The 17,274-nt window shown below is 46.9% G+C and overlaps 1 protein-coding gene across 4 annotated transcripts in view; it reads right to left on the bottom strand.

Annotated features, from left to right (window-relative positions):
* The window catches only part of PRKAR1B (protein kinase cAMP-dependent type I regulatory subunit beta), an 88,702-nt gene extending 73,036 nt beyond the window's left edge, over positions 1-15,666 (bottom strand). Inside the window, exons 1-4 of one of the 4 annotated variants that reach the window (XM_065031568.1) lie at positions 15,531-15,666; positions 14,410-14,613; positions 5,623-5,793; positions 2,982-3,073 (exon numbers count right to left, since the gene is read on the bottom strand). In XM_065031568.1, the coding sequence (XP_064887640.1) occupies positions 2,982-3,073; positions 5,623-5,793; positions 14,410-14,586 (440 nt within the window). In that variant the 5' untranslated portion in view covers positions 14,587-14,613; positions 15,531-15,666. Of the gene's footprint in view, positions 1-2,981; positions 3,074-5,622; positions 5,794-14,409; positions 14,614-15,365 lie in introns of all 4 variants that reach the window. The other 3 variants (XM_065031571.1, XM_065031572.1, XM_065031570.1) reach the window with 3 other exon arrangements.
* Positions 15,667-17,274: the final 1,608 nt, after the last annotated feature.

Below are 17,274 nucleotides of genomic sequence, written 5' to 3'. Positions count from 1 at the left end.
ACCAGTGCAAAAGGTTCACCTGAACTTCAGCATGACTTGTCATGCAATTAATCATTCGTATGGAATATCTGACACATACAATACGCTACACACTGCCTTCAGAAGTAAGAGTTTATGTCAGACATAAGGAACTCCACAGCTGTCAAGCAGCAAATGCAGCACAAGTCACGCACAGCAAACTAACATAAGTATCTTTAAGAGGAGAAGGAAAAATCTAAGAGTCATCCAACATAAATGAGGAATTAAGTCCTTCCCATCCATCCTTCCCCACCTGAACACCTTCTACATCTTGGCGAATGGTCAACCATGAAATTAAATGAAACAATGACACTGTCTTCAGTGTAGAAAAGCACCGAGGAAAATAACCACCAACACCACCAGTGCAGCACAGAAAGTGAAATCTCACCTTGCTTTCCCACATTCCAAGAGGACAGAACCCAAATGAAGCCATACACCACTTCCTTTACTATACCTGCCTCGGCAAGATGCAAACTGGAAGTGACGGCAAAGGCACGTCCCAACTTGCTGACTTCTCCACATTTGACAAATGAAAGCAGACAAGGGCAACAGCACAACGTCAAGAGTGTCCTCAGTAACATGCAAAGGGAGAACAACCTATTCATTCATCACAATCCTGTCCGCAAAAGCAGAATGTCTGTGTCCTTTTGAGAGTTCCTTTGTTTCTTTCCAATGTCAGCAATAGCTTGCTGTGCTCCTCATGAGCTTGAATAGCGCACCTACACACATCCTTTGAGCAAGGGAGATGGTGTATCGCTGAATACGCCCCGGTGCTCAACCCAGAAACCAAAACGCTTCTAGATCTTTTGCCAGCAAAGGCCATATGGTCAAGCCGTAGCTGGAGGACTACAAAGCGGATCGTCTACAACCCACGCGCAGCACACACACGGCGAGCTGTGCACATCGTGTCACTCCTAACACATCCACAACAGGACAGTCTGGCTCCCAGGGGTAAACGGGACATGGGGACAGGCAGGAGAGGCCATGACCATGATGTACATCAACACAGTGCAAGAAAAACGCGCTTCTTCTTCAGTTTTTCTCTCTCACCCTCCTTTGATAACGTATTCTCAAAACATCCCCTTTCCAGCCCTAAAAACCTGCCCTTCCAGTGCCTGTCACCTTAGCGAGCCAATGGTATAACCAGGATTTATAGCAGTTCTGTACAAGAATTCTCCGCTGTGGGTGAAAAAGCTAGAAGAAACGTGAAAAGTTAATCCTCTTCTAATTACTCCAGAAATCTGCATGCTAATGTAATGCCATAATAATTAAGATTGCAAAGTAATTAAACTGTGTAAACGCCTGCAAGAGGGAGCAAAATTTGCACACATGGAACGTGCTTGGACTGAACACGCGTGCGCAGCCTCACCAAAGGACGGTTGTGCTGATGTTCTGCCAGCACCAAAAAGGTCAGTGTAGACACAGTCTTTGTCCTTTCTAACCACAGCAGCACACAGGCAGGGTTGGCAAGGACCTCGTGACATCGCTTAATGTATCTGCTGCAAGACAGGACCAACTCTACTCCCGTCATTCCTGGCAGAGTGCACTCTGGTCTCTTCTTCAAGGCCTGAAGAGGTGGAGACTCCACGACCTCCCCAAGCAGTCAGAGACCCATTCGTAGTATCTGGTTTGACTCTTTCCTGCTGCATCTTAAATCCGTTATTCTTTACCCTTTGGCGCACACAGCAGTTATTCCTCACATATCACTATTCAGACACACTTATAAGCTCTGATCACGTCCCTCTGCCCTGGAGTTTTCCTTCTGCAGGCCAATCAATCCCATTCTTTCTCCAGCAGTGATGTCAGGTAGATCTGTGATCGTTCCCACCGCTCTCCCCTGAACCTCCTCCCACTGTCCATTCTTGAAGCGCGGTGCCCAAAACCGGGCACTGTGTTCAGCTGAAGCCTTTCCAGCACCAGGACATGCCTTGCATGCTCTCCTGTTCAGCTACTCCAGCAAAACCTAAGCATTTTCAAAACAGCTTGACACTAGTGACTAATGTCCAGACCATGATCCACTATCAAAACTGCAAAATGGTCTTACGGTTATCAAGGTGTTCTTCCTGCCTGAGTATAGTTCTCTGCGCTTGGCTCAGTGACAATCCATTGTGCTTTTACTAGAGCACTTCTTGAGCCTGTCAGCACAATTCTCAATTCCAGCTGTGTCTCCCAATGCTCTAGCAGCCTTTCCCATCTTCATGTCATCTGAAAATTCAGCACTCATACCCTATTCCACCAGCAAGGTGACAACAATAACGAAAACCAGACCAACCCTTCCCACACTTCAATGTATCCTTCCATTAGAATGATGGACCATTGATAACTGTTATTTGGATGGCGATCCAATCCATTTTGTGTCGATTCCATACACATTATTGTCAAAAACACTACTAGAACTCAAGCAGTCTGGCCTCTGTTGTGCCTTCCCTAGCTACAAGACTTGCTACTCCATTGCAGGAAGATATTTTCACGTTTTTCAAAGTCACATTGGCTTTACCGAACTCCTTGGTCTCTTTCAGCTGCTTACACATAATTTGTTTGTTCCAGTTTTTCAAAGAACAAAATGATTTACCTGTAATTCTCTTTTACCTCTTTATAGACATCATGCTTTTTACTTCCCACTCTTCCAGCACTTGACCTGTCTCCCCTGAGTTCTCAGACATAACTACAAATGCTTCTGACACTGCTTTAGCCAGTTCCTTAAGGAATTAAGTTCATCAGGCACAGCTGACTTGAAAATATTAAATAGGTCTGAACACACTCTAACTGCTTCTTGCCCTTTTTTAGCTTGCGGTTTTATTCTCTGCCATACAACCATAAGCGTGTGTCAGGGTGCACCCAGTAAGACTCAAATGCATCAGTGAGAGTAGTTCTGATCTCAGAGACAAAATGTAATATAACTTCTTGTCCTCAGATCAAGAATCTGTCCTACAGATTCCTTTAAATCATAAAGCACCTCATACCTTCGTTCATTGTCATCCAGATGAGCAAACAGCACGTTCTTGGAGATGGCCTTCGCCAGGGCAGTCATAGTTTTATAGTCCTTCGGAATAACCTGTAGAGAAAACAATGAAGGGTAATTACACGCCTGGTTGTATTTCTTTATAGATCTTGAAATGTATAGAAGATGCCACTATTCAAGATAATGGATGCAATTTGATTTCAAACATTGAGAAATGTTTAGGCTATAACATGAAGCCACCAAGAAAGTAATAAATCACAGTTCTGATAATGTGAGGATGAGAATTTACGTTCTCAATATGACAACTAAAAATGAAATAGAAGATTTGGGGTGAGTGGGGAGAAGGATATCCATAAAATACTATAGTGAGCAGGTACTGGCAGCCGCGTAGTCTCCTTTTAAATCTCCTGGACTGAGGAAACAGAAGGCGCGAGGCAGAGACCGCAGTGGGTGTGCTGGGGCAGGGACACGGCAGCGTCTTTAGGTGTCACAGTGACCAGGCGTCCCACTAAAATCAAACGTCAGGAAGAACCACTTGGCCATTTCTTACACCAGGCTTCCAAGCAATCACTGAGTTCAAGCCAATAGCCCTCTTTTCAGCAAGATTCTTATTCTGTTAGTTGGCAACGGCATGTTATGTCAGACGTGTTGACAAGTACTGCTCTCTCTGGTGTCGGGAATGAAGCAACAGAACAGCGTTCCGCAGAGATCCTCCCCTGTGCTCCTCAGGACCGAGCCGTGCCAGGCGCTTGCTCAAACCACAAAGCCAAACCTCCTTTGATTTCCCCTCGGGTGACACAGCTCATGGCACTGCCTGTGGCACTAATCCTGCAGCCGCCCCTTCCAGGGATCCTTCACATTGGCTTATGACCCAAATGCGTTTCTATCCTACTCTGAATTCAAGCCAGTGGCTCTTCCTGGCTACTATGTGGAAATCCATCTGTTTGCAATAGCTGAACACAACCCTTGCCTTGCTTTTTACGCTTTCAAATTAGTTTAATATTTTGTCCTTTCAGAGTCACTCTTTGTTTCTGTATTCTAGAAACCTCTGTCACAAACACACATCCACGGCCTTCACCATGGGATTTATTTGCTGATGGCAGAAGACAAAGCACTGACACCAACCCTCCCAGTGCTAGTTCTACATTCCTTGCAGCATCTGTAGCCTGATGAGAAACCATCCCCTAAATTATTATTATTTATGCCCAGTCAGTTCCAAATAAATTAAAATCATAACAGCCCTAGTCATAGAACACACAGAATATGATCAGTGTTGCTTCTTGTGGCTCCTGCCTACCCATGCTACTGTCAGGGCCTATTGGCATCACTGCTGAAAAAGGAAGAAAACAAAGTTAACTCCCGGTTCCATTACAAACATCAAAGAATTACTCAGGGGTGTGGGAAGGAATATTTCCTTTGGTTTCCAGAAGAGTCAGATGGAGCCCACACTAAGCAGAGACAAATGTGATCTTTGTGGAAGATTTTAAGGGGGATACTGCAAACCGCACAGAAAAAAGGATTTGGAAGTGGCTTTTAAAATACCATGCAAGGTTTTAGCAGTGCAGCGCATTAACAGCTGGACCACAGCGGTGTTAAAATTCACTCTATACTTGCAAGTATTATTTAACTGCCACAAGAAAACTCTTCCACACTTGTTTTCAGGATGAGAAACTATCTTAATTCTTTCTTGGGAAAGAAATCCCCAGAGCAGCCGGTGAGCTTGTATCGTGAGCAGATGACAAAGCACATCTGACTGCAGAGGTGAAAAGTATTCTGCCAAAAACCAGTGACTGACAATCGTATTCCCATAAAGAACAAGCTCTTTGGGTTCAAGCCACTCCAGGCATGCACAAAAGCACATCAGCAGCATCTGTCAACCTTCTGAAATGCATTTTTAGTCCAGCTCCCTAAACAAACGTGACACACACTATTGTCATGGCTGTCTTTTAATAACCTTTTGTCTTTAATAACCTTTTGTCTTTTAACAACCTTGAAAGCTTTGGCCAGTTTAAAAAAAAAATGCGGAGTTATTAAGAGATATCAAAGATATAACATCGCTAGATATTGCTGTGAAAAAGGCACCTAAAAAAAATAAGCCCAAATTAGTGTTCCTACTGAAGAAATGACCTAATTTAGGATTGGCATTTCTTCAAAGACAGTGTCACATAAAATTGCCCAAGTACGGTCAACAGAATTCTGAAAACCCAAGTGGTAACAAACCAACATGAGCCTGAAGCATCTGGGGAACCTCCATGACGTAGGTTGGAGGAAAACTTGAAGTGACCTTTGGGAAAAAAAGCAGAAAACACAGCAAGAGAAAAGGCTGCTTCCCAAAACCGTGAGGTTCTGACACAACTCAGAAGCTGCCGATATTGAGAAAATGGCTGAGAATTACCCACCCTGTCAAAGGGGGAAACAGATCAGCAGCACATCTCAAAAAGGGGAAGAACAGAGAATGCTGAAGCAACATTGATGGGGAAGGTGCTTAGTCAAGGAGGCAGCAAAAGAACTTGAGTGTGAAGATGGTCCAGCTGCGCACATGCTGCACAAGGACACCATCCTACGGGCTGACCCGTGATCTCAAACTGTGAGCCGTTCAACTGCCCTGCGCATCTCAGAATCGATGGATGGCGGCGCGTTACCTTTCTGACGTAAGAAACAGCATCTTCCTCCGTGTACACTTCTGCGCTGACGCCCCCCCTCCTGCGCCGGGCTTTTACCACCGGGTTGGGAGGAGGAGGGGAAATCTCATCGTCGTGAGAGTCAGACTGGGAACTGGATTTCTGCCACGCCAGTATTTGCTTGCACTCCTCCTGCAAGGCAAAAAGAGACCATGAAACATCTCTTACCCTGTAGCTAACCGGATACGCTTCACTCCTATTTTACAACCTCAGCAACCCCTTCCTTTCTATACTTACGCAACTGTCAATCTACACGTCTACTGCTGAAAGAAAGATACAAATTTCACGTGAGCAGCGTGAAGGGTGATGTTAACTACAATGTGTGTACAGCTATCGTCGCTCCATTACTTGACATGGTCAACTCTTTCTTACACAGAATGGAAACCAATGTATCACAAACTGCAGACATCTCTGCAGCTGCTCGTGGCTGAGAAAGCAAAAGAACAAGCCTCTTCTGCTTACTCCTCAACATCACGGCCGTTATTTTCTCAGCTGGCTTGTACATATCTTTGCCTCTTGTGCAGAGAACATCTCAGAATTCACGTGTTGATATATTAGATAGGGTTCTTCATCTTGCTCTGCATCGCAGGTTTACTGTCACCAGGAAGAACAAAGATGCTCCCTGCTCCAGGATTTCTGCCATGTAACAGATTTACCATCAAAGGGACGACGTCCAAGCAAATAAGAGCCAAGGTAGGCCGCAGAGAGCTATGAAAAACGATGGCTGGCTGAGCATCAGCTGGTCATAGGGAGGTTATTCTCCACATTTCACGCTCATGGCATGGAAAATAAAATACAAAGGGGAATCCCTGAAGAGACAGTAACAAGGGCAGGAAACAGTATAGAAAACCTTCGAGAAAGGACATCAGAGCTGCAAGACATTGTCAATTCACACACTGAATTGCTTGACTTCTAAAGAATTAAGACAAACAAGATTACCTATAATTATATCTTCGGAGACCCCATCTCCTACTCTCCCTCTTCCTGAGATCCAAGGGAAAGCATACAGGAGTGAAATTCCCTTTGCGTCGCCCATGTCTATCAGCCAAAGGAACAGGGGCTGGTGTTATCAGCCCCAGCCCAGCCTCTGGGCCCTGGAACCTCCACACGGCCTCCGCCACCTCCCCAGCACCTTCTGAGCTGGTTCCTTCTCTTTGCTGACCCTCCCTAGGGCAGGCGAGAACTGGAGATGGGATGGACCACGTGTCCTGCCCTCGGCTTGTCTGACACAGGAACCCCAAGGGCACGTGCAGGAGAGACATGAGCACAATAAGGAGGCAAGCCAACTCACGCAGCAGTCGAGCCATTTTATTTGCTGCTACCTGTTGTATTACCGTAGGCATAACGCACACCCCGATAGTCTCGGGGTTATGTTGATTGACGCACACATAGTCCGCGACTCCCTGAACAACTCCAGTATTTCTGGGACAATTCAGACGAGCAGCGTTGCAGCCCACCCAAGAGAAAACACAGGAACGCTGACAAGCCTGCGCACCCCATTAAACCAACATTCCTTTGGCGAGGATGCCAGAATCATAGAGCCATGGAAGAATCACAGCATCACAGAATCATTTTGGTTGGCAGAGACCCTCAGGATCATCAAGTCCAACCATAACCCAACTCCAGCACTAAACCACGTCCCTGAGAACCTCATCTAAACGCCTTTTAAACCCCTCCAGGGATGGTGACTCCACCACTGCCCTGGGCAGCCTGTTCAATGCCCCACAGCCCTTTCTGTGAAGAAAGTTTTCCTGATATCCAATCTAAACCTCCCCTGGCACAACCTGAGGCCATTTCCTCTTGTCCTGTCACTTGCTACTTGGGAGAAGAGACCAACCCCCTCCATGCTCCAACCCGGCCTCCGTCTTACACTATTAATTTCCAAGGAGACTCTCCAAGCGGAGCCAAGCGTGGAGCCGGTGGAGGAGGGAGAATCTGGGAGCACCAGACACGTGGCAGGTTACCAACATAACCAGTTGGTCTCATTGAGAGAGGAAATGAGTTATTGTTAACTCATCGGGTACGACACCAGAAAACAGCGGTACAGAAAACTGGCTCAAGTTCACCATTTCTAAGCTTGCAAGAAAAACAGATGATTAAGGTATGTTTTGCCATTGATGTTTACAAATGTCTGACAAATCCAGTCGTGCCACTTGTCTTTTCTGGTCTCATTCCAGTTTCTTTCCTCACCATCACTGACACTGCCCCCCTCATTAACCTAAGGAGCCTTTGACACCAATCTTTGATGTATTATTGCCATTTGAAATAACTAACTAAATAGTATTTCCCATGCTGCAGAATCCAAGGCAACAAGCCACACATTCTAGTTTTGATTAAGGGACTACTGAAATATTCCAGAGACGAGCAAAGAGATAAAACGCAGAGGGCTGGCTAAAGGTCGAGCTTTGGAAGGTCCTGACCTGCCTCGGAAAGTGCCGCGTTCCTCCCAGACTGGTACTGTTTAAAACTGGGATCAGAGCAGCGCGGCTCCTGGGCTGCAACACGGCTGAGCTGGCGGCTGTAACAAAACCTGACAAACCCTGAGGTCACAGGTGCTAAATCCTTCCTGGAACTTTTTCATTTCCAGTTCAAATTTCAAATAGCGGCACTGGACATTGAAAAAATGACTCAGCTACGTTTTCCCATCGTGCAAGAACTGCAAGTCCTATTTATCCTTCTCATAAACTTCTTCCCCACATGCGATTCCTCTCTAACTGCCTCTAGCTCCCTTAATTACAGTTATGCACTTGTAGAAATACAAACATTTAACATAAAAGTGTGTGTGCTACATATTAGCATTATACTTAATAACTAGCCATGAAAACCAAAGCTATGACTGAAGAATTCCAAATAATATTACTGGCTATTGCAGCTTATGTGCCTCTTTAATAGTGATAACATTATCTGTTTATATTAAATAAACACAACCAAATGCAGCTTGTTCCAAAGCTTCACCTTGCTGGACACTAAGCAGAAAGTATACTAAAAGGTAACTACAGCAAGCAGCCAGGTAACTATTTAATGGTATGCAGCACTTCAACTGCTCTTTTTATAGACAGCATATTTACTAATAGACAAGAGCAGCAGTCAGTCCCATTTGAATATCAAATATACACTTATTTTTCACACACATTGTAGAAAAGGCACTTCCAAGGAACTAATAAATAATATCTCCTCTGCCCCAGCACTGATTTATACAAGAAAGCAAGCTCAGCGAGGTAAAATGAATATCACAAAGCATGCTCTTAAACCCAAATATCTTTTAAAGCCACAAAGATATTAAAGGATTATAAAAGTGAGTTACCATATGATTCATTTCAAAAGGAAGTCTCTTCACTACAAACTCCTTTTATATAAACAGCAGACAGTTGACTGGCTGGCTTTTCCATACGCTGCTATTTGTAGCCTAGGTAGGATTTCCATTACTGACCTCAGAGTGCCTTTTGAAAACAAAAGCCTATGCTCTGTCCTGGGTTAAGCTTTCAAAAAGACATCTTCCTTATATCCTGGGGTGAAACCGCACAAACATGGCAAAGGTTTTAAAGGAGGAATGGACTGTCTGAAGAATAGTTCTTCAGACACAGCTTGATGTGAACGCTTGTGCAGAACTCACTTTCAAGTAAACACCTCACCATCTTTTGTTGTCATGACAACAAGCGATCTCACTCCCTAGTCGGATGGCAGAGATAATTCACAGTCATATTGCCCAATTATGTCCACCTTAAAATGAGAAAACGCATGGAAGACACAACTGCAAAACAGTGCAATTGCCTTCGAGCAACACGCCCCAGGGAGCACCTTGTTCTTCCCATCACACCGCTATCTGCACTGGCTTCGGTGGAGACGCTCCTGACCTGTGGGACACGCAGGGCCCGGTCCAGTTGTCCAAAGGCCAGTGCTCTGTTGGGTGACCTCGCTTGGCTGGACATCGCACGTCATTTAGTCTTAAACAGCAGTGGGGACCACGTGTGTGCTGCCGAATGAAGCCTCCAGCGTCACTGCCACGGTCCAATGCAATGATGTATCAACACCCGCCAAATCTACAAACCAATATTGCTGTGTAACTGTAACACCCTATTTCATATATACATAATCCAATCCTACTTCTATTGAAACTATGCTGTAAGTGCCAAAAACCTAACAGAAGTTGTGAACAAAAGTCTTTCCTGGGATATCTGGAGGAGGAGGATGGTGAAACTAGAATACCATCACTGAGTTCAGTGATAATAAACTGGAAAAGAAAGAAAATATACCATCGTTGCCTCAAATTAAAAGAAAGACGAGCCAATAAATACAACTGCAGTGACCCATTTATCTTTTGCATGTTCACCTTCGGCTAAGATGTTTGTGCTACAAGAGGCTGAGGCAGAAAGCGCAGGAATTCAGTACCCCGTCCTCAGCGCGTGGGGCCACCGCCTTTCCCGATTAACGCTTCCACGAGTCTGTAACGAGTTTAAACACTGCAGGTGAAGCAGCCCCAACACCGAGAGAGTTCTGAGGTTCCCCTTCCTCTCAGAGCGCTAAGAGCACACACGCTTCCTGACCCGGGAACGTTCTCCTGCAGCCAGAGCATTTCCAAACAGAAATTCACCTCCAGCAGTTCCCCTCCCGGTCTCTCCTTTCAGGCTTTGGCACCGCCTGAAACTCAGATGTTTCAGCTGCAGGAAGGACAGCAGCTCGGGAGGCTCCAAATCACGGTGCAGCTTTACAACAACATCCCAAGGAGACTTTTAAAAGCAGGTCAGCCGCTCAGTATCGCTGCTCACTATCTCTGCTCTTCCTCCTACAATTCATTCATTGCATTCAAAAGCAACAACACAAAGTACACTCTCAATGAAATATTTTGTCTTCTTATTTATTCCTCGGGCTCACTCATAAAGTTTTTGAATTGACAGACCTGGATTCCGCTTTCTATTTACCCACAGAAAATGTGCAGGGCACTTCACGTGCACATAACTGATCTCTCTTTGCACTGGAACTGACCCAGAGGAGATGCTCTCAATACGGGAAGGTTTCTAACACCGCCCCATCGCTCCTGGAGGCTGACACAATGATTTATAGCAACTCATAAAAGCCCAAGGCGAAGCACTCTGCTTGTTGGAAGCGCAGGACTGACTGATGCCACCGCTGAAAGCTGGAGGAATCTGGGAGGTCCTAACGTCCTTTCCAGTCGTGTCTTTGTCACGCTGCACAACTCTACTATCTTGATGACCGTCCAGCCTTGTAATCAAAGACTCACACAATCCCAACCATGGTTCCACCGCCTGCCCAGCGTGAAACGCCACCTCCTCTTCTACAGCATCACTAAGAAATATCTTTAACATCCACCCATCCTACTAACATATTTATCCACTCCGCAGTTATCCACCGGGTCGATCAGTTCGTTCCCAATTTCCAATCTAGGAAAGGCTAATCTAGGTGAGGCTCCTGCCAATCTAGGTGAGGCTCCTGCCTCACCTTGGCTGAGCAATCAGCGGCAATGGAAAGGGTCAGCAGCTGCCAGAGCGCTCCATCCCATGCTCTGACAGTTCTAAAACAGAAGCGTGAGGAGGAATCACAGAAGCGCAGCTCAAAACCCTCCCATCCCTGAATCGGGAGCTCTGCTTCAGCTGGGATGAGTTGCTATGCAGTCCTAACGGCCTCTCAGAAGATGGGTGGTGGGATTCACCGAGCTGCAGACGAGCAGGGGGCAGGTACGCAGCCAGTTCTGCACCCGAGGACTCCAACACAGACAGGGTTAAGCCTGGACAAACTCTTTTTCAAAAATCAGCTAGTAAAATCAGGATTAAAGGCCCCTACATAAGTTTGGGGGCCTATAAAAGGCTGCAGTCAGCTGGGGGCAAATATGTGTACATACCTGTTCCCAGCTATAAATGCCCATCAGTTTCAAGAGCTTTCCCAAAGTTGGTGGTGATGGAGTGAAATCTGCCATCAGACAGCGCCTGACTCGGCCCCGCTGCGAACTGAAACGTGGCAAGGTATTTCATTCAGGTGTTTAAAGCTACCGATGAACCTGTTTCTTTAAAGCCACTTAGATGCTTAAAGATTAACATGGATTAAGTATCCCAATCAATGTAAAACATGATAGCTTGAGATGTGAAGCACAGATGACACCCAAACACACCTCCCTTCTCGTTCCACCACTGCGCTCCATCTTTTTCTAGTTTTTGACCTCGAGACCAGGAAAGCTGCTCACACCTGTGGACTCACAAAGTGAGCAGGGAGCTCAGCACCACTCTAACGTGTTCTGCACAAGCTCGTAAGAGCACGGCTTCACTTACAGCCGATTTGATTTCTTAGGAAAACAACTCCACTCTTCTCCCTTCATCCTCCACCTTTCCCTAAACCCCCTGCATTTAGCAACGCTGCCTGAGGGGTCTTAAAAATCCACCTGTTCCAAGAAAACCCCTCCCAGCTTATCTTAAAGGAAGGAGTTATACTTAGCATAATCACTAAAAAGAATGAATGTTGTTGTCTTGGCCAGGCTCTGGTGGATGTCATTGACTGAAAAATCTGTTGTGACAAAATGTAAGTACTGGGAGAGACGGCTATTGCAGAAGAAAAGCCTGATGCTCAAATACTTTTGGTCCTGAAAGTCTTTATGATAAATAAACAAACTGTATTTTACTAGCAGTGAATGAATTTGTAGTTTACTACGCACTTTCTTTTCAGTACTATCTTACAGCAAACCTGTCACACATATGCTTCTATTTTTCTGATGGGGTCTGTGTGCGATGCTGTCTCATATCACCAGGTGGAGCTACATAGATAATCTCATTTTGCTTTATTTAATTACAATAGGTAGGGCCCAGGTTTTTCTAAAACTCTCTTTTTGGACGGTACCTTAAGACACACAGCACCAGCCTGCATCCATAAAACCACTGCCAACCCACAGCAATCCCAGAGAGCAAGTTCAGCATGTGCGAGACAGTATTTATGGTGTGCAGCAGCAACACAAGGGACCAGGAGAGAGCCCAGGTCCACAAGGGACCAGCAAAAGCCACCTGGCTTGGCTGGCAAAGGCTGCTCTGAAACAGTCTCAGTATGGCTGAAAATACGAAGCTTTGCCTATAACTTCTTAGTAATAAACTTCTTTACATAAAGCAAGAACTGAAGATAAAAGATGGGTTCCCTGGGTTTTTTCTGCTCTGCTTTCTTTGGTCCTCAAGTAAACAGGACCCCAACCACCACCAAGTTCTGTACAGTGACAGGGAAACGTAAAACAGATTCTTCCAAAGAAAACATTACATAATTTTTAAAATCTCAGCTATCTGAACCGTTTTCAACTTTTCTGTGCTCAACGGAATGTTGGAGATTTTACACGGTACCTGCTACCGTGACCAGAGTAGATCCCACCTGCAAGCTGGTACCTCGCAGCATCTGAAAAGCGATGTGCAGACTTCCCAGTATGGAAACCCGGCTGATTCCTAGCAACTACTGACGTCTCAAGCAGGCCCTGCCAGTACTACGTGAACAGAAAAATACCTATTACAGTTCTCCTACAAATATTTTCAGATTTATGTTTTTGCATATTGTACTTGCTGCAAATAAGGTGCAAACTTAAAAAGGCATCAGGTGGCTCTTTTAACCTTGGCACTTCTCCAGCTGAAAATGACTGCGGAACTGAACACCAAACTCAGCCTCCAGCACTTTGTTCCTACGTATTTACTCAAGTTTTCACTCTGCAGCCCTCTCAGGCCATGTCTGTCCTGTGAAGTGAAGAATGGCCCAGCCATGGGCCTGAATGCAAGCCCAGGACAGTCCACATCCCTCACCCTGATGCCATCAGAAGGCAAAAAGCAGTTATGATCCGCTCTGATCCTGAATATGGTAATAAATCTTGATTTTTCTGGGTTGACTGTACAAGATGTTGTTAAGAATTAGCAAAATTAAACAACCTTGTTTTACTTTTTTAATTCGCCGCTGAGGGAGCTGCAGCACATTGATGTGGATGGAGGTCTACGCTTTCCATAAGATCCCTTTCCAGCCTCTTGAAAAACACCCCACACTTCATCTCTAAACTGCCCACATGATTTTCTGACAGATACACTGTCATTCTACTGCTCTGCTCAGTGGAACGTGTTGTCTATTTTAATGACTTTGGAAAATAACTCCAAAATACCACACTTCGGTGGAAAAACACACGACTCTGTTTAGAAAATCGTGCTTAAACCCAAAGATTTTCACTCCTCTCTCCCTACACAGGACCAAAATTAAAGCAGTTAATAGCAAACGTGCCACATCAGTGTATTGCTCATCCACATACAAAAATCTGTAACGGGCAATTGCTAAATTCATAATTCAATTAAAGATTCTTCAGAGTACCTATATATGACAAATATCTTGTAAAAACAGGCTAAAACGTATTGAAATCATGCGACACTGGAAAAGCCAGGGAAGAGCACCTTCTGCTCTCACAGACAGGTTCTTCCCATAGATGAAACTTCAGGACAGCGTTCACCATCACACAAACATGCTCATAATTCTTTGGGTCATTTTTAACAAGTGCAGTTTGACGAGAAATTATAATCTTGGTGTTACGCACAAAAATTCTATACAATGGCCAATATTATAGTAGACATCAGCAAAGAAAGGGTTGGGGTTTTTCTTCTAATAGCCTGTTTTTTAACAGTGGCCTGATAATTTAAAATTTAAAAGGAAAAAAATGTACCAAAATATTTAAAACTTTCAAATCCATCTTTTTCAGTTCAGAAATGGAAAATTATAAGCCATCTGAAAATCACTGACCTTTTCTAATTTTTCAAAGTGTTCTCTGAGGAACTTCATGGGTCGATCTGGCTTTGCTATGCAAAGATTTACAATGCACTCTTTCAAAATCTGCTGGATGTTGTGCTTCTGAACGTAGAGTTCACATCCCTTCAGGCTCTCGTCTTCTTCCACGCTGCAGGAAGAAGCAGCAGCCATCTTCAGGCTTGTAAACAGAAAACAGACCTAGGTAAGAAAATGGTGCAAGAAAGAGATAAGAGACAGTTCCCAAATCCCGTGTCAGGGAGATCTCAACGAGCAAAGGCATTTTAATGTTGCCTATTCAAGAGCTATTGATCCTGAACATTGTATTGTGGAAATGCTGAGCTGTGTCATCTTTGTACAATCAACACACAGAAAGAGCATTTTAACTCCTAGACAACAGTCAGCCTTTGGAAATAATGGTGCAATTAATCATACAAGGCCATGGGTTTCAAAGACAGCTATTAAATGATGGCGCAAAGCCTTGCCTTCCTATTCCCTTGGGGACTCTCTCCCCATCACCACAATCCCGGTTTTCTACAACAGAAGGATTTTGGGTCAATTTTAACATCCAGCCTTTTTACAGAGAGCAGCCTTCCCGGTCCCGGGGGAGATGAGGAGGAGAGGGCTGAGCTGCCCAAAGGGGAAGTTTGGTAATTGGGAGAAAACAACCCCAAACCCCGCTTGGTTTCCCCCAGCGAGCATACAGCGCTCCGCTCCACACCAAAACCGGCGCGGGCAGCCCTAACGCGGGTCCCCAGCCAGCGCTGCCCGGGCCGCTGAGCCCCGGGGCGGCGGGGAGCGGGTCCCGGCCCCGGGAGAGCACCGAGCAGGCGGCCCCGGGCCGGCCGGGCGACCCCGCCGCCCGAGGCAGCGCATCCCCCGGGCCCGGGCCGGCGGGTCGGCGCTTCCTGCGCCCGCCGGGCTCCGCGCTGCTGCGGAGGGCCCGTAAATACCTGGGCGGCTGGAGCCGGCTGAGCGGCGGCGGCTTCTCTCTCGTTCCCCGGCGGTGAAGGCGGAGGAAGGGGCTCCCCTGCCGGTAACCGCGCTGCAGCCGCCGCCTCCTCCCCTCGGGGCCGCGGGGCGCCGCGGGGACCCTCCCCCCGAACCCCGCTCCGTACCCCGCCGCTCCCGCACGAAGGCTCCGGCCCCGCCGCCGCAGGAAGTCCCGCCGCCGTCACTCAGCGGCGGGCGCGGCCTCCCCGCCGCCTCCGCGGGAAAGGAGCCCCGGGGCAGGCCCGAGCGACCGGAGCGACCGGAGCGACCCGCACGGCCCGGCTGCCCCGCGACGAAAACGGGTGGCCGGAAAGGACAAGGGCCTGGCCACCGCGGATGTCTCTGGCCAGAATGGACAGCCCTGGCCATGAAGGGCAAACAGTTTGGGGTCTCTCGTGACAAGAAAGACCTTGAGGTGCTGGAGTGAGTTCAGAGAAGGGAACGGAGCTGGGGAAGGGGCTGGAGCACCAGCCCTGTGAGGAGCGGCTGAGGGACCTGGGGCTGTTCAGCCTGGAGCTAAAGGGGCTCAGGGGAGACATTCTCACTTCCTACAAGGAAGATGTGCCAGGGGAGGTTTAGGATGGACATGAGGAAAAGGTTCTTCCCCCAGAGGTGCTGGACACTGAACAGGCTCCCCAGGGAGGTGTCACAGCCCAACCTGCCAGTGTTCAAGAACAGACTGGACACCGTCCTCAGACACACGGGGTGACCTGTGGGGTGTCCTGTGCAGGGATGGGAGTTGGACTCCATGATCCTGTGGGTCCCTTCCAACCCAGCACGTTCTATGATTCTACAACAACCTGAGGTTGGAGCGAGTGGGGGTCAGTCTCTTCTCCCATGTAACAAGCGACAGGATGAGAAGAAATGGCCTCAGGTTGCTCCAGGAGAAGTTTAGATTGGATACTAAGAATAATTTCTTCACAGAAATAGTTGTCAGGTGTTGGAACCAGCTGCCCAGGGACGTGATGGAGTCACCACCACTGGAGGTGCTTAGGGACGTGGTTCAGTGGTGGACTTGGCAGTGTTAGGTTAACAGGTGGATTCCTTGATCTTCATGTTCTTTGCCCACCTAAACAACTCTATGATTTTATGAAGGACAACAGCCTGGCAACAAAGGACAGGCTGGCCATGAAAGCTGGTCTGACCATGAAGGATGGACATAACTACAAAGCATGTGGCTTTGCAGGACAACAGCCCGGCTGTGGAGGATGGGGCTGGCCAGGAAGGATGGCCTGGCCACGGAGATCCGCCTGGACACAAAAGGTGGCCAGACCACGAAGGACGAGCTGCTGAGGCGAGGCAGCAGCGCAGCGGCCCCCGCGCTCTCTGGCACCTGTTGCATCCTACGGGGCTGGGCAGGGCGGCTCGTCAGCTCAGTCACTCGGGTGATCAAAGGGAAGACGCCGTACCCAGAGCATGGCTCTGCAGGGCTGGTGAGGAGCGTGGTCACAGCTGGGACCGAGCCACAGCGCCTGTGCTGGGCTCTGACGGATGGTTAATGTCTCCTCTGTGCCCAGGGAGTTCACACTCGCGGTGCCCACAGAATGAAGGGTGAATGAGGAGTTCAAAGCTTCACAGTCAAGCTACAAGAGGCATAACAAGAGGATAAAACTCCTTGCTGGTAAATACAAGGCTATTTTAAAAGAATAATTTGAATTAGTTCTGTAGTTTACTGTATTTTAAATTAATGAATGATTAGTCAAGAAAAAGACCCTGGCGACCCTTTTGGTTTGATGTGTGTTGGCTGCACAGTCACCAGAACAGCACACAAAACACTGTTGTGGAAAGCACATGTAAGTGCAATATGGAACCAGTATAAATATGCATTAACTAACACAAATGAACACTAGAAAATACATAATGCTGTTA

Source organism: Columba livia, chromosome 15 (genome assembly GCF_036013475.1).
Source record: "Columba livia isolate bColLiv1 breed racing homer chromosome 15, bColLiv1.pat.W.v2, whole genome shotgun sequence".
NCBI classification, from domain to species: domain Eukaryota; kingdom Metazoa; phylum Chordata; class Aves; order Columbiformes; family Columbidae; genus Columba; species Columba livia.
Note: the sequence above shows the minus strand (reverse complement) of the source record. Positions and strands in the feature narration are given on the sequence as shown.